Raw genomic sequence first — 24,739 nt, 5'->3', positions numbered from 1 at the left:
TGTTCTAGTGTAGTTCAGAATGTGGCCAGTCTTCGTGTCTTTGGTTGTGTTGTGCTGGACAGGTGTGTCCAAGTCCTCCATGGACTGTCCCTGGAACCAGTTTCACCTGGGCCGCATCAACACCAAGATCATCTTCCTTCTGGAAAACATGGTAAGACACACACCCACTACCCCCCACACACACACACACACACACACACACACACACAATATAAATAATTGTAAAGCTGCAGAGAGCAGCCTGTTGGCTGACTGCTATTATAATTGAACTGTGACTGTTTTGCCGGGAAAAAGGGGAGGACGTCTCAACGTATAAGCTTGGATAATGGCAAAAAAAGTCTGTTCTTCAGAACTGTTTTGTTATTTTGTGCAGCACTATAGCCACGCCACTCCCATCGTCTCTTTATCACTAACGTTAATTAATGATTATAACTAACTATTATAACTTAGTTTATGGACATTGAATGCGAGAGCTAGAGCACAATGCAGTTAACTTAAGGTCAGAGGGGCCAGTAATAAAGAAGGAATTGATGTTTCTTACAGAGTACCTTTGAAATAAGAGTTAAAGAAAAGGAGGGAAATTCAATTGTTGTTCATTATGAATGTTTTTAACCCCTAGTTCTTAATCAAACTAGGTTAGTCCTGTTTGATTAGTCCTATCAAATATCAAAACAAATAACTAACACTCTTTTAATCCAGTAAAAACAATTCTGTCCCCCCCTCTCTCGGTCTGTCTCTTTGAGGGTCTTTCTTTCCCTCTTTTTTTGTCTCTCTCTTTGTCTGACTCTGTGTGTCTGTGTGTCTTTCTCTCTCTAATTCTCTATCTCTCTTTGTGTCTTGCTCTCAGGGAGGATATTTACCTCGACAGTGTGCGGAAAACCAGACTGCACCTCTTTTCCCACAAAATGTCTTCAGTGATGCAGAGGTAAACATGGCCCACCTCTCCTGTCAAGCTGGTCTTTCTATGAGCCATTGTTTTCCCAACATCTCGTTTCTCCTCTCATGTGCCCTCCTGTCTACTTCTCATCTCCTCTCCTCCCTACTTATCCTCCCTTCTTCTCATCGCCTCTCTTTCTCCCTCCTCTCTTCTCTTTTCCTCTCTACACATCTCCTATATTCTCTTCTTTTACAGGAGGATTCGGTACCGATGCTTGCCTTAAAAACATTGCAGCTGTTCTCACAAGTTTTTGACGGCAATCAGACCTCGATGCCATGGAATCAGATGAAAGTACAGCTCTTGAACAACCTTGTTTTTCGCCAAACCAGAAATCTACAGCAGTGTGTAAGTTCCATTCCCTTTTTTGTGTCTGAAAGCTTAACATACAACCACTAGTGGAGTGTGGGATTTAAATTGGCTATATTCAGAAGGTTGGGGTGTCTCATAACAATGTTTGAGTTTGAATACTAATACTTGTGGTCAATCATTTGTTGGGTTAAAATCCTAAAATATATGGGGTTTGGAGTTAAAATCCGTACAATGGAATAGCACATACACCCTGTTAAACAGATCAGTAGGTTATGGGTTTGAATCAAATAGACCAGAAAGTTGTGGATTTGAATCCACTAGACTAGTCTTGACACTAGTCGATTTGAATCAGTATAGGTTGTGTGTTTTCAATCCTGTTGAATGGGATTGTACAGGTGGACCAGGATGGTGTGACGGATGCAGAGACCACAGCAACAGCCCTGGCCTCCTTTGCTGATCAGCTGGCCCTCTTAACCACTCAGGAGGTCTGTATTCTATTCTATTGTCTGTCTGTCTCTCTACATGGCTTCATGTCTTGTCAATGTGTCTTCCTCTCTGCCCATTTGCCTCCTGTTTTTTCTTTCTGTCTATCTGCCTTAGTGTCTGTCTCTCTGTGGTCTGTCTATCGCCCTGTCCCAATTCTCCCCCTTCCCCTAGATTTGAAGACTAACCCTAGACTTTGGGGTAGGGTGTCCCAATACTTATGGGAGCAAGGGGGGAGTGCTGTTCTTCTCTTTAAATCAACCCTTGAACGCTAGCCAGCTCGGGAGCTGACTTGCAGCTAAGGGCACTCAAAGCAAGTGTTCTTGTTAAGGGGAGAGAAATGGGACTGGGCCAGTATATCTGTCTGATTTGCACAAGTGTTTAGTCTATCTAACTCGCCACCTCTTCATAGAACTGATGCTGTCCTTCTGTCTTTCAGAACCAGAAGTGTGCTTGGGAGCTGAGACTTTACGAGTTCCGCTTGGCTTTCGCACAGCTCAAGAGATTTCTAGACAATCGAAGGAAACCAAACTCGACCAATTAGCAATGAGAAGATATTCATAATATAATAATGACCTATTTATATGTATGAATGTGAGCGTGCATGCGTGAGTGTGTGATTAAACTATATGTAATATTGAAATATTTATTTATTTATTGTACGGATACTTATTTATTTGTTTGTTTATTTATTTATATATATATTTATTCTTGTTAAATAAAGAATTGAAATAATTTGTTTGTGTTCCTAACCCTCATTTTCCAGTAGATTGAGCCATGGTCTAAGGTAATGTCTTTCAACGGCGTTATTCAGTAGGCTGAGAAAATTTATTTTAATTTTTATTTAAGAATATTTTAATTTAAAAATCCATAATCAAGTTTCCTTCTTGGGCCATAATTATATATTGATTTGCATTCAAAAATGGATTAACAATTAAAACGTTCAGCTTGAATTCTGTCAGTGATTTATAACAGACAATCACATTAATCCATGTAACCTAACACTACAAACATAGTTCCCTTTAAACAAATGTCATCATCTCAAAATAATTTATTCCTATCTGCAGAATTTGGTTGGAATGACAAAAAAGACAGACACGACAATAACATATACAACTACTCTTTTACAGCATTCATCTTAGAATAAAACAGCCCAGTTAAAAATATTCGGTTCAACATTCGGAACATTTACATCAACCCACATATGCAGTGCATATTCATGTGTGCAAATGTCTTGTTTTCCTTTAGATGTAACAATGCACTGATTGGAAACCGGCATTAGATGTTGCTTAACAGATATGCATTTGTATTTGGGCATAGACATTTTCACTTTGAATTCCATCTAGTTAACTGTGAGAAGTTATGGAAGGTAGAACACCATCATCTTTGAAATTATAATCATTTGCTGTTTCGGGTACCAAGTAAGTGGAAGAAACTTGATAACCAAAAGGTCTGTATGCTCTATGTAAAAAGTGAAAATCAAGGACACGTCACCCTTACTCTATTCTGTTTGAAAAAATAAGTAATTCCCTTTGACTATAAAGAGGGCTTATTTTGTGGCAAACATTGTATTTCCACATTACGTTATAAATTACATGTTGTATCTATGTCTTAACCAACATATAAATATGATTGGTCAACTGTCAACTATTGATGTCACTAAAACCACTGGATTCATGCACAGGGTTTGCCATTTCATGGAAAAATGATTATTTTGCGGACTTGTACACTGAAATACCAATATTCTAGATATATATGTAATTTCAGTACAGCATTAAGCCAAATAATAAACAACCTGGCTCTATTCAAGTACTTATTGCAGACACTACACATGAATGCTATACAATCATGACGCCAAGGGATCCATCAGTGAATGAAGCACTTCTTTTCCAACATCCTTCTCCCCTTTGACCTTCAGTGTGTAACTAACTACATCAGTAGTGAGTTAACTTCTGCATGAAACTTCTGTATTCCCTTAACCAACAGAAGTTAAATTCAGTTAGTTACCAAGCTACAGTAGTAGTTAGAGACACGTGTAACTTCTGCATTTTATTAACCAACCCCCCCCAACTCCCCCCCCCAATGAATCCAGTGGTCTGTCCTCCCTCCTCAAGCACCGAGCACCCCTGGCCACTCAGCTGTCAACGGAGCCGCTGCTCTTGTTCTTGTTGCGACTCAGGGGGAAGGTGGACTTGCTCTGGGGCTGCGTCATCTTGCTGGCCAGGTAGACGAAAGGCTCGATCAGCGAATGGCGGTCCACCACCGAGACCTCCCACAGGCGCACCCGCTCGGCCTTGGCCCAGTTCTGTGCCATGTTGTGCTCCACCTTCCTCTCACCGTCCCGGTCCAGCTTGTTGCCCAGGACAACGATGGTCACCTGTGAAACGACATTACATCTTCTTTCATCTCTGCATCTAAGGCACAGCCCACCTCTGTATCCAGATTTGATTGTGTGGATTGCAATGGTAGCTTTATCTAAATTATAGGAGTATAATAACAATAACATAATATTTCTAACAAGCCTTTATCTCGCTCTATACGGCTGTTCTATTCTCAAATCCATTTATACACACATTCCCACATCAGTGGTGGTGTCAACTGTTCACGGCTACAACCTGCTGTCTGACAGTGGTTGGGGTCCTGCTCAGGGACACTTAGCTACAAGGAACCCAGGATCAAACCAGAAACCCTCCAGTAAGTCAGTTGACGTTTGTCTACCTTCAGAGCTACTGACTACTGGTCTTGTGTTACCAACTACAGTGAACATACATTTTGGAGGGCCCACCTCTTTCTTGTCTCTCTGCCTGTCGATATCTTTCTTGAGGGCCTCCATGCGTTTAAAGGACTCCTTGCTGTCGATGCTGTATACCAACACAAAGCCGTCAGCGAAGGAGTAGTAGTGCCGCGGGAACTCCATCCCATCGCGGAGGCCCCGGGTGTCATAGAAGCGCACTTGTTCTCGTGTGCCACGGTCCGTCTCGATAGAGCCAATGTAAATGTCCTCCAAAGTCTCCATGGGCTCAGAACCTAACAGAACAGAAACAGAAAAGTCTCATTATTTCAACCGATATTCCTTTCCAGCAAAGATATGATATAGTTTCTCAAACGTTCAAACCACTTCACCCACACTGCCATTGAATCATACAGATATTAACACTAGAATGTACGAGAAAAATAATAAGTAGCTACACACAATTGATTAAGCAATGAAGCACTGATTACTTTGGTGGCAATGTTCCATCGTCACTTGCCATTTTTTATTCAATATAATGTATTTGGCAAAGTTAATTGTCAAGGTTGTCTACGAATATATGGTTTCGGTTTTAAATGTATAGCCTATAAAATAATCTGCACATTCTTAAATGATAAAGGTGATTAGCCAATTGCGGAAAAATTGTTAATGACACGGTCTCGCCAATCTCTTAGCAGGAACAGCATAACGGGCCAATGCTGATTCGATCTAAATAAATGGATCCAAGGCATTATATGGAGGCCTACCTGCCACGTGATTGGCGTACAGCAGCTGCTCCAACACGGCCGTCTTGCCAACAGCAGTCAGACCGCACACCACTACTTTGCAACTTTTCCCCATGATTGGTTATTTCAGTCAGAACATGAAGAAACCTGTGAATATGTGTTCCATGAGAACAGTGCAAGACTCGAAGTGAAATAAACATATACTACTACTACAATAAAACAACAAACAAATTAAGACCTAAAGGGGTTTATTTTAGGGAAGCGAAGCACTTGTGCGCTCCGATTACACTTCATTTTACAGACGAGCCGCAGCATAGCACAACAACTTTTTGATATTACATATTTTACATATACTGCTGCACAATATAAGCGATCATCCTGCCCAAACTGTCACCGACACGTAAACACAAAACCGGGGAAAGCTGTGCATCAAATATTAGCTCTAGCTTAGCTTTTGCTTTTAATGAAGTAACCTAGTGGTGGTTTGCCAACATAACAATTCATCATGTTGTCATTGTCACACTTCGGCCTAAACGGTACATCTAAAGAACAAACCAACTTTAGCGCTTTGGAAATAAGGAAATAACACAATGTAGCTCAAACAAAGCGTACTCACTTTCTCACCAGACGCAACGCTTCCTGTTTACAGATGACGTCCGATGTCTGCAGTCCGCTCGGGGGGCGTGGCCTCAGGGGGCGTGGTCTCAACACAGCCTGGTCTCAGGGGGCGTGGTCTCAGCACAGCCTGGTCTAAGGGGGGCGTGGTCTCAACCCAGCCTGGTCTAAGGGGGGCGTGGTCTCGACAGCACAGCCGCCCCGCGCCCCGCCCCGCGCCAGTATCGGCAAAATGGCGACTGTGGACTGTGATGATGTGAACTCGGACCTTGACATGGACATGCTCAGTGACGAGGAACTGGAAAGGTACCCGTGAATAGTGTGTTGTGTGTCGGACAGCGGACCAGATCCCGGCTCTCTGTCGGTGAAAACCTTCAGAGGGAGTCGTTTCGTGTCGCGCTGTCACGGCTAACCAGCTAGCCTGTTAGCAGGAGTTGTCCCTCCGTCACCTAATACTCTCACTCCGCTGCGCCTCAGACACACTACTGTGTGAGGACCGCAGCCAGTGGCTGGCTATGTGTGTATTTGAAGTTATCTGATGGAATGTGTGTATATATATATATATATATATATATATATATGTACATATATATTGTGGTTATTTAGTGTGAAGTCAACGGCAGCGTTGACTCGTGTTGTTGGGACGTGATGCTGAATGGCACGAAACGCTTCCAAAAAAAGAAGAGACGAATAGCCGTACTGCGGTGTCATATATTCCTGGCTCTCGGTGCCGTTTATGTAATGGCTGTCACCCAATGTCCACATGTGCAAACGGAACAGGCTAATGGTTTTAGCCGCTGCTATATTAGGCGAGACCCTTAGGGCTGGAGTCATACTTGTGACCCACATGATGAATTAAAAGGTAGGACCCCCTCCGGCCCACGGCCACTACAGTGGCCAGCTGGCCACTCTGAGACTGAGAGGGAAACTTATGGTAACAATGAGCTGCCTCGTTCACATTTTTTACTGATTTTAAATAATATAAATTGAAAAAAATAATGACAAACACCACACGATAAAATAATTATAAACCATTCAATGATTTATGACGAAGAAGAAGACAGTGTGTTCCCAATTGTGTTCTTAAATAAACATCCAACTTAGTTTTGCAATGCGTTATGAGATTTTCGACTTATGATTACCATTACAACAATACAGTATTTTTATGTGTGTATCTTCCTGAAGGAATCAGGTCAGCAGAACAATGATACTACAGTTTGTATTAGTAGTGTGAGTGTGTCAGTGGTGACTCATAATGACAGGCTCCTTTCTATCTGGTTAGTGCCACATAATTGTATGTGGTCGCATTACTGACAGTTTTTCCGTCTTTAGGGAAGCAGAGAGTTTCAAAGATCAAGGCAATGCCTTTTACATCAAGAAGAATTACTCTGAAGCATTCAACTACTATACCAAGGCCATAGGTAGTAGTTTGATTATGTCTTCTTTGTAGCCACATGTTTTATATGAACTGAAACCATCTTCCCTAGGATAGTAGGTATCAATAGGTTTTTGATTTTTTTTCCTCAGATGTGTGCCCCAAGAATGCAAGTTACTATGGGAACAGGGCGGCAACACTGATGATGCTGTGTCGGTACAGAGAGGCCCTGGAGGACTCCCAGCAGGCCGTGCGTTTGGACGACACGTTCATGAAGGTAAGCTGTGGACAACACAGCTCTCTTGTTGAACCCATAGTTTATTTTTCTTCATAGAAAGTGTTTCCTCTCTGTCTGTAAACCAACCAATAACCAGAATATTGCTGACAGGGTCATCTACGAGAGGGGAAGTGCCATCTGTCTCTCGGCAACGCAATGGCAGCGAAGCGTTGCTTCCAGAGGGTTCTGGAATTGGAACTTGACAACAACCAGTGCCATCAGGAGGTCGGTCAGTTTAATTGGAGAGAGCATGGTCTGACATACTTTTCCTTGACTGTCCCATAATACAGCTACAGTTTTTGACTAGCCTCTGTAAACAAGAGTGTATAATACAGAGTGGTGTAGCAGGAGATTGAGTAGTCCAGTAAGGCTACCTACATGTACACGTTGGCTTGCAATGTGGATAAACCATTGGATCTACGTAATACTATAATATAATATAATCAGTCTGTAGTCCCCTGTGCCATTAAACTGTACAACACCTCACACAGAGGTAGGCGACGGCAAAGGAGGACAGAGGTTGGGGAGGAGCACCAGGCCTGACCCACCACCCACTACATAACATAACACTACATATCAAACAACTTGGCTGTTTGATACTGTTTCTTGCACTATTTCTTGCACTGTTTAAGCACTCCTGTGTGGTGTTTGCTGCTGCTGGAAGTGCAATTTCCTGAGGGAACCTTCCCGAGGGATAATAAAGTTCTTATCTATCTATCTATCTATCTATCTATCTATCTATCTAATAATTACAATTATAACACATTTTTATAGTAGATTATTTATCTCTGACTGATACATTTCTATCTCCAGCTCAAGAATGCAGAATCCATCCTTGAATATGAGAAGATGGCGGAAATAGGGTTTGAGAAGCGAGACTTTAGAATGGTATGTTCTTTTTATTTGGTCGTTTTGGTGAACAAACAGCCATTCTCATCATGTCAAGCATCAACAGACGTTGGTTCTCTTCAGGTGGTGTTCTGCATGGACCGAGCCCTGGAGTCGGCCCCGGCCTGTCACCGGTTCAAGGTGCTGAAGGCCGAGTGCTTGGCCCTGCTCGGCCGCTACCCGGAGGCCCAAGGCGTGGCCAGGTGAGCAGGAGCGCCTGGAGGTCAGGTTCACTGGTGTTCAGGTCTAAGGTTTAAGCTATTAGCAGAGATACAAACACTTTTTAGCTTTTTTGAATCCAAAATAGGTCACCCATGTGGATTGTGTAGATATGAAATACAAATATTAATGTGGGGAGGGTCATTTGTGGGCGGGGGCGTTCCACGTAGTGTTGCTCTGCAAACTATGCAGTCTCAATATAATCAAAAGGATCCAAAAATAAATCCAAAGGGTTAAGTTGCTAGGTTCCTGATGAATATCTTATCCTGATTGCCTGATAAAATGTGTTACCGATACCATTGCCTTTTGCAATGTATGGACTCAAGTCTATAACTTGCCACTGATTTGAATTAGTAATGCTGTAATGATCCTGTTCAACCAATCAGTTCAGCCCCATTTTAGAGGTAATTTACAAATCTCACTCTATTAATCCACTCAACAATGGAGACATTACAAATCAATTTCCAATAGCGAATTATGTAAACTTTACACGTTTAGTGGTTTAATAGAAGTTTTGGTATTTGATTTGATTTATTTATGCTTAACCATAACTAGATCTTAACCAGTAAAGTACATTTCTTTCAACATTTTCTCCAGGGGGATCATACCCCCAGAGCCACCTAGTTTTCTGTATAAACAAAATGTTCTCAACTTCTTTACCCCTTACCCTTTTGCATCCCTTAATTATAGACGGCTCATTACTATACATCTCTGCTGAGAGAGTATTGAAGAAATACCTTAAAATGTACAATTAACAATTGGTGTCAGACTGCCCAAGCAGTTTTCAGGTTACTGTATTTGTTATGACTGAGGATCTTGGTTCTAATAGAAATGTAATTAGATGGGAGAATTCTGTTTAAGTCGATCATGAGCGCCAATACAATATGTAGTGTGATTCTGTAACTATTGTGATGTTGTAAAAGTAGTACAGATGAAAATAATCCCCATAGTCCCCTCACCCCTATTTGGCAACATTTCCCTTGTTAATTTTTTTAAAATCTTAATTTGTAATCCTCATATGTTCTTTCTTCTTTGTTAATTGTAGTGATATCCTCCGAATGGACGCCACCAATGGGGACGCACTGTATGTCCGCGGCCTTTGCCTTTACTACGAGGACTGCATCGACAAGGCCGTCCAGTTCTTCGTCCACGCGCTGCACATGGCCCCCGACCACGAGAAGGCTCGCCTCGCATGCAGGGTGAGTTTCCAGATCCATGCATCCATCGAGAGTATCAACGCCCCAAGTCGCTGTGTATTGTGGAACGTTTGTGAGGGTGTCCTGCTTCTTGTCATCGTAGAATGCCAAAGCACTTAAATCCAAGAAGGAAGAAGGGAACAAGGCGTTCAAAGAGGGCGACTACGAGGCTGCATACGAGCTCTACTCTGCAGCACTGACAATAGACCCCAACAACATCAAGACCAACGCCAAGCTGTTCTGTAACCGGGGAACTGTCGGGTCAAAGGTGAGCACTGGGGACCGGAGAAGATGCATGCATATATACGAGTCGTTTGCCAGTCAAACATATCTTCTTATGTCTCACACACAAACCCTTGCTCATTTTCTGTCTTGTTCATATATTTATATGCTGATCAGGTGACATAAACAAGGGCATTGTTTTGTCATATTATTATTATTATTATTTATAAACAGGAGTTGTAATTTATCACAGCAGAAGTAACATCTCTGCAAAAAAAAAGAATAGTGATGGAGCATCTGTCCTCTTCATGCCTGGTAACACCTTTGCTTATTTTCTTTGAAAGTTGAAAAAACTAGAACAAGCTATTGACGACTGCACAAAGGCAATTAAGCTGGACGAGAGCTACATCAAGGCCTATTTACGGAGAGCCCAATGGTACACCATCAGTCAACTATTGATTACCCTTATCAGTATTGGTATTGCGATCATAATTTCAAGTGTGTTGTCCATGGAGTGCTGAACTGAAGAAATGCCTCTCGTGTTTTGCTATTGCTGCCACAGCTACATGGACACAGAGCAGTATGAAGAGGCGGTGCGGGACTACGAGAAGGTTTACCAGACCGAGAAGACTAAAGGTGAGCTCCACCCTGTCCACCTCTGCCACCGAGCTGCCACGTGCCGTCACTTGCGCTGGGTCGTCGCGTCATTGGTCGCAAAAGTCATACTTTAGATGACTGTAGTAGGCGTCCTTGGGGAAGATGCCTCACCCCTACCTGCGGTAGAGAGACAACGTTTAGCAAGTCGCTTTGGATAAAACCATCCAGTACGATTATATTATGGGATACGATTATATATGATTTGGATCGTGATACAAAACCCAAGGTCATTGTAGTGTATTACCGTTAGCGTTGCTGTTATTGTGAATATCTTCACGAGTGATTTGAAAAAGCTGTCTTTTTCAGCAGCTTTGTCTTTCACCTGTCATGTATTGATTTCCAGATTTATTTTGAATTTGTCACTAGGGATACCCCGCCTCATTCTAAAAATCCTAATCCTAATCTGTCGCAATACAAATTTGATCAAAACAAACCATAAAAAATATAAACGTACTGCTCTATGTCTCTGTTTAATCGGTAGAACACAAGCAATTTTTGAAGAACGCCCAGCTGGAGCTAAAGAAGAGCAAGCGAAAAGATTACTACAGGGTGCTGGGGGTGGACAAGCACGCCTCCGAGGACGAGATCAAGAAGGCCTACCGCAAGCGAGCGCTCATGCACCACCCAGGTGAAGGATGGCATACAGAACCGTTCAAATCTATTGATCATTATTCAAGTTCTCTACAAAGTAATCATACAATGGTATATATTACAAAGTTGTTTATGTATACAATGATTTGCTATTTAGAAAAAAAAGGGAAAAACATTTATTCAAGGTTTTATAAGTGAGTTGTATATAATTTCTTCTGTCTTATATAAACCGTGTCATAATGAGCGAAAATGTCATAAATAAATTGGCCCATCCAGAAATCATCGATCATGACCAACAGCCGTTCTTATTTAATCAACACGTTCCTTCCATGTCCAGACCGTCACAGTGGTGCCAGTATAGAGATGCAGAAGGAAGAGGAGAAGAAGTTTAAGGAGGTGGGAGAGGCCTTCACGGTGCTGTCCGACCCCAAGAAGAAGGCCCGCTATGACAGCGGTCAGGACCTGGAGGAGGAGGGCGTGAACATGGGAGGTGAGACTCTGGGCAGGCCCTGGAGGCAGAGGGCGTGAATAGGGAGTGAGACGGGTCAGGACCTGGAGGAAGAGGGTGTGAATAGGGAGTGAGACTGGTCAGGACCTGGAGGAAGAGGGTGTGAATAGGGAGTGAGACTGGTCAGGACCTGGAGGAAGAGGGTGTGAATAGGGAGTGAGACTGGTCAGGACCTGGAGGAAGAGGGTGTGAATAGGGAGTGAGACGGGTCAGGACCTGGAGGAAGAGGGTGTGAATAGGGAGTGAGACTGGTCAGGACCTGGAGGAAGAGGGTGTGAATAGGGAGTGAGACTGGTCAGGACCTGGAGGAAGAGGGTGTGAATAGGGAGTGAGACTGGTCAGGACCTGGAGAAGGAGGGTGAGACTGGTCAGGATGGGGGCAGTTAGGGGAACCATCACCAGACTCACCGTTCAGCACAAATTCATTCGATTTTGTATACCAAGATTATGACTTATATTTGGTATTTATTTGCTATATAAAAATATACATTCATGTGCTGTTGAATATTTAGTCTTCCTAACTCTGTAATGTTTTAATGCGTTTGTTTGTGATGGCTCTGTAAAAGCTGTGTGTTGTTGTTTTTGTCTTTGACAGACTTTGATGCAAACAATATATTCAAAGCGTTCTTTGGAGGCCCCGGGGGCTTCAGTTTTGAAGGGAATCCGTGTATGTACCCAAAGGCTGTTCTTTTGCTTACTTACAATTTTAATAATTGTGTAAATACTGCTCATTTATTTCACTTACCTCTTTTTTATCTTTTAATTTCAGCATCCGGACCAGGAAATTTCTTCTTTCAGTTTGGTTAATAATCCCAGAGGACTTCTGTACTTATTACTTTGCTACGTCAGGACTCTTCTACACTTATCAACAAAGCCTACTCTTAAGTTACACATTTCGCCATTTTAAATTGAGAACATAGTCTCTCTTGAGCCTGGGTGACTGCTACCTTCCCTGAAATTACAACATGCAGCACATTAGTAATAATCACCTGGCAAGAGGCCTCAAATTGAGTTGACAACCCTTAGCCTTGTCTTTGTTTTTGTGTTCTCTTGAAGGCATCTGAAGTGAGACTCCGGAACATCATTGTTCCTGTTGGGGGAAAAAAGGAAGAAAAATGATACTGAAATGAATTGACTTTGGGGTTTGATGGCAGACTCTGCAGTGACTGCGTTGGGGAGCGTGGGGATGTGTGACGTCCTGGGGACCCAGAGAAACTAGAGCTTCGGGCTCACTATTGCCAAGCTTCCCTCAGCATCGCTGCAGCGCATGTGTTCTCTGCATGAAGCTAACCACCTGTCATGGTATAACCCCGGTATAACCCCAGAAGTACAACCCACCCCGAGCTCCATGCATTGTAGCTGGAGCGACGTGTCTCGTTCTTTTTCTGTGTCTGCCAGGAATAGCCAAATCTCTTTTATCTGACACGGTGGATTTCCAGTTAATTCTGCCAGCGTTTCTGTCCTGATAGCTGGGAGACCCCAGACTTGCACAGTAACACACGTGCGGCCTTAGCACGGTTGGGAAGAGGGCGGCAGAGAGATTAGCTTTGCTTGCACTCGCCATTACCCTTGCGTTTTCCTTCCATAGCGTTTTTTTATGTTCCTCGTTGCCATTCACCTTTTGATGCTCTGTACATTTTACTGGAATGTAAAGTGTTTATTTATGATGGTTAGTAGTCCCTTTATGTATATTTATTGTAAAAGAAAAATCTGTCGACTCTTGAGTGTAAAAGTGGGGTTGCGCTCCTGTTCATAGTAAGATTAAAAAAAGAGTTGGAATGGACACCTGTGATGAGCAAGCATGACTGGAATAAACTCAGGAGATACAATTAGGCTTTGCTTGTTTTACACTAATGTGGTTCATATGCTGACTATATTCCTCAAATGTGATGCAGACTCCTGATTTATTATTATTATTTTTCTCTTTTACAGATAACCATCAATCTGTATACATTTTAACACGGCAGAAGGTTTTGCTAATTGTCTGAAGTTACATAATTATGGCACCCTATAATTTAAACTCTACAGTTGCTTCCTTATGTTGAGTTCTGAGTGTTTCATTCACTTGGTGTTCCTAATGTAGTAGTGCAGTATCCTCCTCTTTTGCTTTGGTAGCAAAGAAATCAACTGACTGAGATATTATCAAACATGGAAATAAAGTGGACCTCTGAAGTAACTCCTCAACTCTGGTCTTTGGTCTTGATTCATAACTACAGCCTGCTTGACTGTTTCAGTATATGGTAAGCCTATAGTGTGTATTAGCTATATGTAATATTTAATTTATTAAATTTGTATTAGGTTATGGGCAAAGGAAATGATTGATACCAACATTGATGTACATCAATTCATAAACTAACGAAATATATTCAAATAAATATTTTAAAGAGAAGTACACATACCTAGGCAACATTACAAACAGTGTGCTGTGTTTATTAGAGGTACGTTATCGTACCTTACCCACTGGTTGGCGTACCGGCGCTAATCGGTAGTTATACTAGATGACCACACGGGGGCGCTGGTCGAGCACCGTCCGTGTTAGTGCGGTTGCTAGGGCACCAGACCATTGACCGAAACTTTGAAGTGAGGTAAGGTGAACCACGCCAAAACAGTCAACTATATCATTACATGAACATTTACATGACAATGTCAGAAGTAGAAGTTGACCAAGGACCCCGGAGCACGTTCCACACCTACATGGCGGAGGGGGACCAGCTGTTCCTCAAAGGCGAGTACGAGAAGGCGAAGGCGAGCTACTCCACGGTGAGATGAAGACATGCTGCGTCCTGCAGCTTCGGTCCTTGAACTGTTTACAATTTAATTCATCTTTTACATAATGTGGTGCTTCTTAGATTTATTTCTAAGGAAAAAAAAGTCACAAATAACGTGGTCACAACCATATGCAAAGGCCTGCGTACACCTGTTCCTAACCTGCGTTCACCTGTTCCTAACCTGTACCTCACCTGCGTTCACCTGTTCCTTACCTGTACCTAACCTGCGTTCACCTGTTCCTTACCTGTACCTAACCTGCGTTCACCTGTTCCTAACCTGTTCCTAACCTGTACCTAACCTGTGTTCACCTGCTCCTAACCTGTACCTAACCTGTGTTCACCTGTTCCTAACCTGTTCCTAACCTGCGTTCACCTGTTCCTAACCTGTTCCTAACCTGTACCTAACCTGTGTTCACCTGCTCCTAACCTGTTCCTAACCTGTACCTAACCTGTGTTCACCTGCTCCTAACCTGTACCTAACCGGCATTACCCTCTACCTAACCTGTTCCTAACCTGTACATAGCCTGTGTTCACCTGTTTCTTAACTGTTCCTTATCTGTGCCTAACCTGTGTCCTGCTGATCCTAACCTGTTTCTAACATGTACCCAATCTGTCTGTGTCATCCTGTTCCTAACCTGCATTCTCCTGTTCTTTGTTGAGGCATTGATTCTCAAACCAGAGGACAAGAACTGCTTTGTTGCCAGGTCTAGATGTTACTTAAAGATGGGGGATACTGTCAACGCACTGTCAGATGCAGAGACCTCCCTCAAAGAGGCCAAAGAGTTCTTCAAGGTGAGATTAAATAAAGGTTGACTTCATCACAAAGTGCACCCTTCTTTTAAATCACCAGACAACACAACTCTTAATTAAATAGAGATAGCGATAGATCAGATAGAGGAAAAAGCATGACCTTTTCTTTCCTTAAGGGGCTGTACCAGAAAGCCGAGGCCCTATACACCATGGGGGACCTTGAGTTTGCCCTGGTGTTTTATCACAGAGGCCGCAAACTGCGTCCAGAGCTTGAAGAGTTTAGACTCGGGATCCAGAAGGCACAAGAGGCGATTGAGAACTCTGTGGGCAGTAAGTCACACAATGATGTGAAGTATTAATTCATAGAGGAGCACTGGTTCTGATCATTTGGTGGGAAGAGACATTTGTTTATTTATTAATTATTTAGTAGATTTGATTTATTAGTCATTTTGTATTAACTTTATTATTACTTTTTTTGTATTTCTTATACTTAGAATTAATATCGTACTTGTATTTTATTATTCCTTGTATTTAATTTCATTTGAATTGTTCCTATTATCTTTGTTGTATTTAATTGTTAAGTGTATTTATTGATTTATGCTCTCCCTCTACTTCTGTCCTCCTGCAGCATTTCCTGCTTCAGTTGCTCCATTGCTTTTAGTACTTTGAAGTGGTTTGCTGCAATGCACTTCGTTATTGTGGTTTTATATATATAATTGTATTATATTATTATTTAATCAAGTTAATTTTAACACATGCATGTAAAGGCTAACAGCCTGTGAGAGGAAACGTTTTGTTATTAGTGAAGGGGACAAATGGGAAGACAAAATAGCCTACCACAACTTTAGCAGAAATATAATTGTGCTGCATCTACATGCCATTTTTATTGTTGCAACATGTCTCTCTGACATGCATTATATCATTTTTTCTGATCTTTTTGATCTTACCCAGAAAAACTGGAGAACAAAGAAGACCTTTCATCGTTCTGTAAGGGGGAGGTGAGACTTTTCTCCTACATTATAAAACTGGAGCAAACACAGATAACAGAAATGTGCGCCGTTAGTGCTGAAATAATGAATGAGTTGATGACCAGATATTGTTAGACAAGATAAAGGCAATACAACAGTCAATTGTTCCTTCTACCGTGTGGTCACTGACAATCCACAGTGTTGAACTATAACTTCATAACAAAACCCTTGGCAGGTTAAGAAAGGCCAGCCGGCGATGGCAACCCAGCTTCAGAGGAAGCATGTGAAGCAGCAGAGCCAAAAGAGTGCTAAGGTGGAAAGAAGCAGCAAACAGCTTCTTGGAGAGCTCTACAGCGACAAGGAGTATCTGGAAAAACTGTTGAAAGACGAAGGTGCTCTTGGTCAGCCCATTTGTTTGGATTGCATGTGACAACCCTAACATAACAGCCCAAAACAATGTGTTTGTATTTTAAAGGATATCGTTGTATAAGATATGGTTTACAATACTAAAAGGTTCTGACCAAAAGATATCAAAACATGCCAGCCTTAATTATGTTATATATCCCTCGAATTTAAGCATTGTTGTTTTTCTCCAGTTTCAATTGTTAATAATTGCTTAAAAACTGGGGCAGAGGGCCGGGATAATCCTGTGGTTCAGGTGTGGGACTCACAAAAGATATGACTTCAAACCCCAACGTCTGCACACTACCTGCAGGCATCCTCGAGTAAAATGCCCCCAAACTAGCCACCTGCTCCTTTATTAGGAAACACCGTAACAGTGTGTTTCCGGGTGTGTCAACGTCTCCTCCTGCTGTCCAGACTTGGCAAAGGTGCGGATGCGTGGCGGGGAGCGCCTCCCGGACCTGATCCTCCACAGCATCGGCTACCTCGACCGCCGCATCGACTTCTGCCGGCAGCAGAAGTTGATCTACGCGCGGGAGCGGGAGCGCAAACTCATGCAGGAGAAATGGAGCAAGGGCCGTCTTCACTCCGGCGGCTCCCCCTCCGATCCCACCCAGTATGTGCTGAAGAGCCTGGAGGAGATCGACGAAGGTGACAATGGATGAGGGGGATGATGAAGTGCTGGGGACTGAGATAATCATATTTATAATTATAATCATTCGTTGCACTTGCATTGCTAGACTATCAAGGCACTCAAAGCGCTTTACATAGTTTGTGAGTGTGTGTGTGTGTGTCGGGTGGCGGGGGGGGGGGGGGCTGTCACAGTGGAGGGCTGATTAATGGAACTATCCAATAAGAGTCCAGGGTGATGATGAGGTGGCCATGTTGGTACAAACAGTTTGGGAATTGGGCCTGGACGCCCGGGTTAGAACCCTTTCTTTTATGAAATGCATCATAACAGCTGTCGTTGTTTCTGGTTGGTAAGCGCTGACCTCTGGGGACTTGGAGGGGGGTCTGAAGGAGGCCCGCCACGTAATGAGGGCAGTGCAGGGTTGGTCGGAGGAGGAACTGCCCAATAGACACGAGGTGCTGGCCAACCTGCACTCCTGCATCGGGAACGCCCTGACGGACCTGGGTAAGATGGACCAAGCACTGCACCACTACCAGAAAAGCCTACAGCTGGCAATACACAGGTGAGTAGATCAGGGAGACCATTGTATTGCAATGGATTCATTCAAAGCAGATTTTGAATTTGTATGTGGTGTGTGTGTGTGTACTTGTGTGTGTGTGTGTATGTATATATATATTTATAACCCCATGATGATCAAACAGTGAACTGCCAGATGCAAAGTCCCAGGCGCTGGACAACATTGGTCGAGTCTATGCCCATACCGGGAAGTTCACCCAGGCCATCAATGTGTAAGCAGGCAATACTGTATGTTGTACAAAAGCATGTGTCTGTGTGTGTGTTTTGAGTTGATTGAACAACGCACGGATGAATGCAACTGGCATGGGCCGTCCCCTTCACTTTTTAGGTGGGAAGAGAAGATTCCTTTGGTGCGTGACAATGTGGAGAAGACCTGGTTGTTCTATGAGATCGGACGCTGCTACCTGGAACTGAAGCGGCACACAGAAGCGCGGGAGTATGGCTGTCGGTCCCTGGACACGGCAGAGGAGATCGGAGATGACAAATGGCTGCTCAATGCCAGTGTTCTGGTGGCACAGGCAGATTGTAATTATATATATAGTAGAAAATACAAGTCGATTTATTAATATCGTATATAGGGCTGTGCAATTAATCAAATTTTGATCACGATTTCGATTCTTGGGTCAAACGATCTCCAAATTAATAAAATCGAGTTGGAACGATTCATTTTTTCCAAAATCGAGCAGCCCTAATCGTATATATATTTTGACCTGTAGTGACCTTGTGGAGTTAATCCACCTTGTACGGTTAGATTCTTAAACCTATCGACTGTTTTCTCTGATGGCTCCTTCTCTTGCCTTCTCTTCTCAGTGCACCTTGGGGACTTCCAGTCCAGCACGTCACACTTTGAGGAGGCCTTGAAGCGAGCTAAAGTGCTTAAAGACGACTCTGCCGTTGATGCCATTCAGAAGGTTTTTAGTCTCCATTTATCCATCCATCCATCCTTATTCAGTCTTTTTTTTCATTAAGATGTCCTCACCTAATTGTATTCTCTTTCAGGCTCTCATCTTGGCAAGACAAAATTCTGTGAAATAACATGTGGTGTTACTTGACAGAACAGAAGGCATGACAATTCATTAAAAGAAACCAACCAGTAACATCATTCATGTTTATGATCATCTTTTTTTAATGAGTTTGGAGTTGTCTAAAATAATCACATTAAAACCAACCCTATGCGTCTCCCTAACTATTTTTGCTGACCAAAATATCATGAATCGAAACCACCTTACTCTCAAAATGTTGCTGCTACCACGTGATTATGGAAATGTTTCCATTATCACGTGATTATGGAAATGTTGCCCAAGAGGAACAGACTTTTGTTTTCATGACTTGTGTGATGATATGGCCCCAGCTTTATTTTCCTTTGGATTAGGTTTTTAACTTGCAAATTATTTGGACAACTATTTGTTATATGTATCATAAGTAATGTGAAATATAAAAAGCTGTACATCAAACAAATGGGGAGTCGCGTAATCTCTTTGATATGTAACCTACTTCCTCTTCTTCTTTTCCTCTAACATTATTAGCTTAGAATATTGTTTCACAATATCTTATGGTTTAATGTATATTCACAAGTCCGTGATGACTTGTTATAACCGTAGTGTTGATTACGGTCCATTGTGTGCCGACGCTGGCCAGCCGCTACCTCATCTTCCTCGACCATGGGCGTATCCCTGGCGCGGCGCTCTTGCGCATGCTCCCCGGGTCTAGGTTTTGTTTCTTGTACAGCAACGCCTTCATACGGGAGGGAGCTAGCTTTGCGCTGTCATTGTAGTAAAACAAGCGTGTGTGGTGGTCAGTCAGCGATACCCCAGTCGTCTCTACTGCTCCGTATTTGGTAAGCTTCAACAAAACAAAAAGCCCTTTAAAAAAAAGAGAATAAACTCGTTTTAAACTTACTCTGTGTGGTTAACCGTGCGTGGTGCTTGAACAGTTCACCCTTAGCCCATTAGCTGCAGCAGGGCTCGGTGCGGCTGGGTGTTTCTGATGACTGCCACGCTTTTCTCTTTATTTGTCTGGCGGAGCGTTAAGTGTGCGCATGCCACTCCCCAGCCACATTGCACATGTTTTAATGGGGGGGGGGAATACCGTTTTATCTTTATCTTTTAGTTAACACGTTGTGAGATTGTTTGTTTGTGGTGGCGTTTTCCTCTTTTCAAATCTCAGTCCAGTTTGGCATGAACGTTGAATATGTGAACAATGTGATGGCCAACAAAAGGATGACCACGCTTTCTCTGCGCCATTTAAACTCCTCATATATCAAGCCGTTTCAAATTACCATATGTCGAAAGTGGTGGTTATTCCTAACATGTACACCTGCTACCCATACCCGTCAAACTAGTTGGAAAATGCTAATTGATTATCCATTACTTAAAAAAAAAAAAAAAAGAGTTACCCTTTGCTTCATTCTGTCAAACATTTGTAAACTCCAATTTCGGATTTGGATTAAAATAAATCAGTAAATGAATACAACTCAACGGTTATATTCAGACCCTTTACTAATGTTAACCAGTACGAGTCTTTGTCTAGACCTATCTCATAACCTAAACCATATTCATTGACGTCCAGATTATATATGACGTGTTGTTCAACTCGTCGTCCTTTCTTAAACCATTATTTAACTCATTACGTTGGAAAAACGTTGAAAAATAAAACCCACATTTATAGCTTGGCTAACGACAGATGTTGCATTACTGGTTTTCTCACAGCAGAACTCAGGGCAACCATTTGAGTAGCAGGATATATTTAATGGGGCTCACCAAGGTTTTGGGGAAGTTTTCTTCGCAGTGTACACTGAATTAGTTAACTATTAATGAAACCGCTCCACTCGTGATACTGGCAGCACACTGCAACATTATTTGCTTATTACCCACCCACCCCAAATAGTTTAATGGCTTGTAAAAAAATATTGTAGTGTGTTCTTAACCCATAATGGTGCTTGCGTAATGATTGCACCACTACTGTTGCTGTAATGGCATGTCTTTTCTTACTTTAAGGTACATGGTGTTGTGTTCAGGTGGACAGAAACCAGAATATGGATGCGGACAAGTGCCAAGAAGATTTCAACACGATGTCTGAGGAGCTGGAGAGAAGCGTGGAAAAGATGGATTTGTCAGAAACCAAAGAGCAGGAGGAGCCCTCAGCTGTGGTGGAAGAACCTGAGCATGTGGCAGTAAATGGGCACAATAAGGCCGAGCTGTCTCCCGTGAACAACAATCAAAATGACGGTTTTCCAGAAGTGTCAGTGTCTGTTGTGCAATCTGAAGAAACAGAGACGAAGACTGAGGAGACATCGCTGATGGAAACGCTCGAACAAGACTTGCCATCACATGTGTCTGAGAAGGCAGAGGAACCGGTTGAAACCGAAGCACATTTTGATGCAGTGCCTGCTCAACCCCAACCCGGTTCACCAGAGAAGCTCTCTGAGGCGCCCGAACAGGAGATGCCAACCATTGTTGCTGAGCTAGTGGAAGAACCTCTGGGGGCAGAAGAAATATCCGAAGTGGTTCCTCCCACCCAACCTCAACCAGATGGATCCCCAGAAAAGGTCTCTTCAGCACCTGAACAATACACACCACAGGACATGTCTGAGAAGGTGGAAGAATCTGTGGGAACAGAAGAACTGTCTGAAGCTGTACTTGCTCAATGCCAACCTGCTGGGTCTCCAGAAACTGTCTCTCCCCCAGATGTAATCACGATGACCACAGAATTAGAAAAGCTCCAGCTTGAACAGCCGCTATCAGTAGAGAGCGACCCTGAAGTGGTGCAGCTGGTGCCAGAACCAGTCGATCAAACATCACCTGATTTAGACAGAGTGGTGCAGTTAGTTGAAACCCACAAAGAGGAGATGCCAGCACCTACAGTGGAGGTTTTGATGGACACACCCATGGAGGAGGTGGCTGTGGAGAAAGTGATAACAATTGAGTCCCCAAAGGAGAAGGCAGTGGAAGAATCTTCATTGAATACTATAGATGTCCAAATGGAGAGTCCTGCAGCGAGTGAGTCAGGGAAGGAAGAGTGCTCAAAGGACCTCATGCAAACAGCACAGACTGTGCAGTCAGCTGAAGTGTTGGACATAAAGGTTGTGGAGGCTGTGAAGGAAGAGGAACCCAAGAAACAAGCTGAGCCTGATTTAATGGCGACTGCTGCCGTGGAACAAAATGAGCAGATGGAAGCTAATGTTAACGAGATGCAGCCCACCAAAGTGGAGGTGGAGGAAGTGGTGACGGTCCCTGCTCCAGGCTCCCTGGCCTTCCCCCTCCTGGAACACGAGCAGACCAAAATGGCCCTTCGTACCTCTCGCACACTGGTTGTCCTCAGAGGCCTCCCTGGCAGCGGGAGAAGCTTCCTGGCACGTGCCATCACAGAATCGTATCAGAACCTGTGCTCCGTCGTTAGTGCTGACGACCACGACGTCACATCTGCCGATGGCTTCAAGGCCCTGGATGAGGCTGTGATCACCTGCTGCGGCCCGGCCGCAGGTGCCTCGGTGGTGGTGGTGGACGACACCAACCACACCCACGATCGTCTCGCCCGCCTGGCTGAGATCGCCGAGCAGAACCGCCGGGTGGTTCTGTTCCTGGAGCCCCGCACCGAGTGGTGCCGGGATGTGCCCGAGTTGGTCAAGAGGACCGGCCGGGGGCTAGATGAGGCCCAAATCCAAGTCATGAAAGTGGTGCACGAAGAAGTCAGCATCCCACTTTTCTATGCATGGTTCCTCCTCCAGGACAAGATCAAATGCACAGCTATGGACTTCCTGAAGACCCTGGACAGCCTGGACGCCTTCAAGAAGCACTTGGCCGACTGTGAGTAATTTTCACAGTATTTTTACTTCAGAAGCTGGCGATACGGTTTGACTTATGAAGAGAGCAAGTGAGAGCAGAAGGGAAGTCAATCACACATCTGTTATTGACAGGTAAAATGGATTCTCCAAGGAAATCAGGGAAGAGACGCCGTGATTGGTCAGAAATAGCTGGGAGAGGTCTAAAGATTGCAGGCAGCTCCAAACCAGATATTGTCAGAGCATTTGACCAATAATTAATGGATTGTAAAGAAATGATAGCCTCAATCCAAAATACTACAGCACCTTTTTAAGGAGGGTAAAGATAGTGTTTATGATGACGATGGAACTAATCATCCTTGAATTGTATTGCAGTCCCCGTGGAAACTGAGAAGGAGGTTGACTTGGAACAGTACTTCAAATCTAATTGGTCCCTGCATTGCACTACCAAATACTGTGGCAATGGCAAGGCAAAGGGAGCCGTGGAATACGCTGAGCAAACGGTAAGAAACCAAAAAGGGTACTTTGTCGCAACATGTAATCATAAAATGGCTTAAATTATAATGACATTCTATTTCTTGACTTCCTCGTTTGCGTTCTCTCTTGTTTGTGGTTTCTTCTTCCGCAGGCCGTTAGGGACATGTACGGCTCCGTGTCTGAGCTCTCCCTCACGGCCCTCTTTGTCACCCCACGCACCGTGGGGGCCCGGGTGGCCCTCTCCGAGGCCCAGCTGGTCCTGTGGCCGGGCGACGCCGAGAAGGAGGCGGAGGCCGACGTGCCCGGGGCCGCGGCCCTGCCGCCGGGGAGCAGGGCCCACGTCAGTCTGGGCTGTGCGGAGAAGGTGAAGCCCGTCCAGACGGGCCTGGACCTGCTCGACATCCTGGTCCTGCTGCAGTCCGGCCAGCAGGGGGAGCTGGTGGAGGAGATGGAGCTGGGGTCCCTGGTCTACTTGGACAAGGGCCGGTGGCTGCTGACTCTAAGGGAGCCCATTTCGGTCCAGGCCTGCTTCTCCAGCTTCTACAAGCCAAAGGAGGCCGACGAGACCAAAAAAGAGCCTGAGAAGAAGAAGAAGGCAAAGTGTTCCATTCTGTAAAGTGTGTCTGTTGGGGGCTGGGCAGGGTGACTGAGGTGTAATGGGATGGAGGTCCACTCTGCAGAGAAATTGTGTGTGTGGTGCTTTTTAGGGTTTTCGCTGCACCAACGCTAAAGAGAAAAAAAACGACAAGCTGTGTGCCTTTTTTCACTGTTGATTTTGCACTGCAACCCAAATTGCCTTCGATACGTTTAGGTCAGGCTTGTCTGGTGTTGTCAAACATAGCAGTGCCAGAGTTGCACAACAATTGCCTAGTAGATGCAGTTTTACACCAACATAGTACCGCTTCACTCACACCCCTCACAAGGTCTCTGAAACTTTAGCTTTCCACTCTTTCTGGATTACTCCTGTATGTTACAGTTCAAGCGATGCACTAGGTGTCTGCAATGCATGCGACCAAAAGGGTAAACCGTAGACAAACCCTTGTAATACAACCCCTGTTCTCCAATAGGTAGCTTTGCATCGTCGACAGAATCTGTATCAAGTTGCCTATGGTGTTGATGTGTAGCTGTCATTTCTGTATTAGTGTGTGTCTTAGGGGATCATAATGGAAGTAGAATATGGGCCTTGTCATTAGTCCTGTTAGAATGTGTTGTCTGTAGTGTGGTTACCTTGTTGAATGTTTGCGCTGTGCTTCGTTGCAAGGGCATATGAATTTTGTCATTGGCTTCAACAACTTGCACTTATTCTTTGAATCTGTTAACCCACATCGATGCTGAGCAATGTTTTGAAACCACAATGCCGCATCACTGATGCATTCCTTCCCCTCAAACACCCAATTTATTGTCTTCCCTTCAGTTTGAGTCTACTTTAAATGACTGTACTTTTTGTATGGCAAGTCTGGCTTGTGTAGCTCTTATGAATCACTATTTTTGCACTTGTTTTGTACACTTAATAAAAGAAAGTGCTTTGCTCCAAAAAATTGTGTATTGTGTTCCTCACTAAAACCATTTTACAGTTATAACACTTGGCAATATTAATGCTGGGTAAACAAGTTAATTTCACAGATGTCCCTAC

General features: G+C 43.7%; 4 protein-coding genes across 4 annotated transcripts; 3 read left to right on the top strand and 1 right to left on the bottom strand.

Moving 5' to 3' along the window:
• Positions 1-2,762: 2,762 nt before the first annotated feature.
• Positions 2,763-5,865, bottom strand: nkiras2 (NFKB inhibitor interacting Ras-like 2). The gene is made up of 4 exons (XM_084463372.1): positions 5,823-5,865; positions 5,228-5,353; positions 4,515-4,756; positions 2,763-4,106 (listed from the first exon to the last, which is right to left on the bottom strand). The coding sequence occupies exons 2-4, from the start codon at positions 5,319-5,321 to the stop codon at positions 3,864-3,866; spliced, it is 579 nt and encodes a 192-aa protein (XP_084319498.1). The 5' UTR covers positions 5,322-5,353; positions 5,823-5,865; the 3' UTR covers positions 2,763-3,863.
• Positions 5,866-6,035: 170 nt separating this feature from the next.
• On the top strand, positions 6,036-13,928 carry dnajc7 (DnaJ (Hsp40) homolog, subfamily C, member 7). The gene is made up of 14 exons (XM_084463399.1): positions 6,036-6,127; positions 7,154-7,242; positions 7,349-7,473; positions 7,585-7,698; positions 8,287-8,361; positions 8,446-8,564; positions 9,626-9,779; positions 9,880-10,044; positions 10,343-10,434; positions 10,561-10,634; positions 11,137-11,283; positions 11,584-11,736; positions 12,350-12,421; positions 12,524-13,928. The coding sequence occupies exons 1-14, from the start codon at positions 6,054-6,056 to the stop codon at positions 12,559-12,561; spliced, it is 1,491 nt and encodes a 496-aa protein (XP_084319525.1). The 5' UTR covers positions 6,036-6,053; the 3' UTR covers positions 12,562-13,928.
• A 463-nt stretch (positions 13,929-14,391) lies between these two features.
• On the top strand, positions 14,392-18,884 carry odad4 (outer dynein arm docking complex subunit 4; the record flags this gene model as incomplete). The annotated part of the gene is made up of 11 exons (XM_084488869.1): positions 14,392-14,514; positions 15,183-15,314; positions 15,449-15,602; positions 16,224-16,270; positions 16,476-16,632; positions 17,060-17,293; positions 17,628-17,835; positions 17,975-18,061; positions 18,178-18,374; positions 18,660-18,760; positions 18,849-18,884. The coding sequence occupies 11 exons, from the start codon at positions 14,392-14,394 to the stop codon at positions 18,882-18,884; spliced, it is 1,476 nt and encodes a 491-aa protein (XP_084344995.1).
• Positions 18,885-19,580: 696 nt separating this feature from the next.
• Positions 19,581-24,644, top strand: cnp (2'',3''-cyclic nucleotide 3'' phosphodiesterase). Its single transcript, XM_084488897.1, has 4 exons — positions 19,581-19,686; positions 20,846-22,654; positions 23,005-23,132; positions 23,258-24,644. The coding sequence occupies exons 2-4, from the start codon at positions 20,884-20,886 to the stop codon at positions 23,720-23,722; spliced, it is 2,364 nt and encodes a 787-aa protein (XP_084345023.1). The 5' UTR covers positions 19,581-19,686; positions 20,846-20,883; the 3' UTR covers positions 23,723-24,644.
• Positions 24,645-24,739: the final 95 nt, after the last annotated feature.

Source organism: Micromesistius poutassou (assembly GCF_964030765.1).
Source record: "Micromesistius poutassou genome assembly, chromosome: 1".
NCBI classification, from domain to species: Eukaryota; Metazoa; Chordata; class Actinopteri; order Gadiformes; family Gadidae; genus Micromesistius; species Micromesistius poutassou.
Note: the sequence above shows the minus strand (reverse complement) of the source record. Positions and strands in the feature narration are given on the sequence as shown.

Bases quoted from the DNA above. Each gene is read 5' to 3' on its own strand.
- cnp (XM_084488897.1), top strand. From the start codon at position 20,884: ATGGATGCGGACAAGTGCCAAGAAGATTTCAACACGATGTCTGAGGAG. The intron at 22,655-23,004 runs GTGAGTAATTTT...ATTGTATTGCAG, and splicing joins CAAGAAGCACTTGGCCGACT to TCCCCGTGGAAACTGAGAAG. The intron at 23,133-23,257 runs GTAAGAAACCAA...CTTCTTCCGCAG, and splicing joins TGGAATACGCTGAGCAAACG to GCCGTTAGGGACATGTACGG.
- dnajc7 (XM_084463399.1), top strand. From the start codon at position 6,054: ATGGCGACTGTGGACTGTGATGATGTGAACTCGGACCTTGACATGGAC. The intron at 7,474-7,584 runs GTAAGCTGTGGA...TATTGCTGACAG, and splicing joins TGGACGACACGTTCATGAAG to GGTCATCTACGAGAGGGGAA. The intron at 10,435-10,560 runs GTACACCATCAG...TTGCTGCCACAG, and splicing joins TATTTACGGAGAGCCCAATG to CTACATGGACACAGAGCAGT.
- nkiras2 (XM_084463372.1), bottom strand. From the start codon at position 5,321: ATGGGGAAAAGTTGCAAAGTAGTGGTGTGCGGTCTGACTGCTGTTGGC. The intron at 4,757-5,227 runs GTAGGCCTCCAT...CTGTTCTGTTAG, and splicing joins GTACGCCAATCACGTGGCAG to GTTCTGAGCCCATGGAGACT. The intron at 4,107-4,514 runs GTGGGCCCTCCA...GTCGTTTCACAG, and splicing joins GGCAGAGAGACAAGAAAGAG to GTGACCATCGTTGTCCTGGG.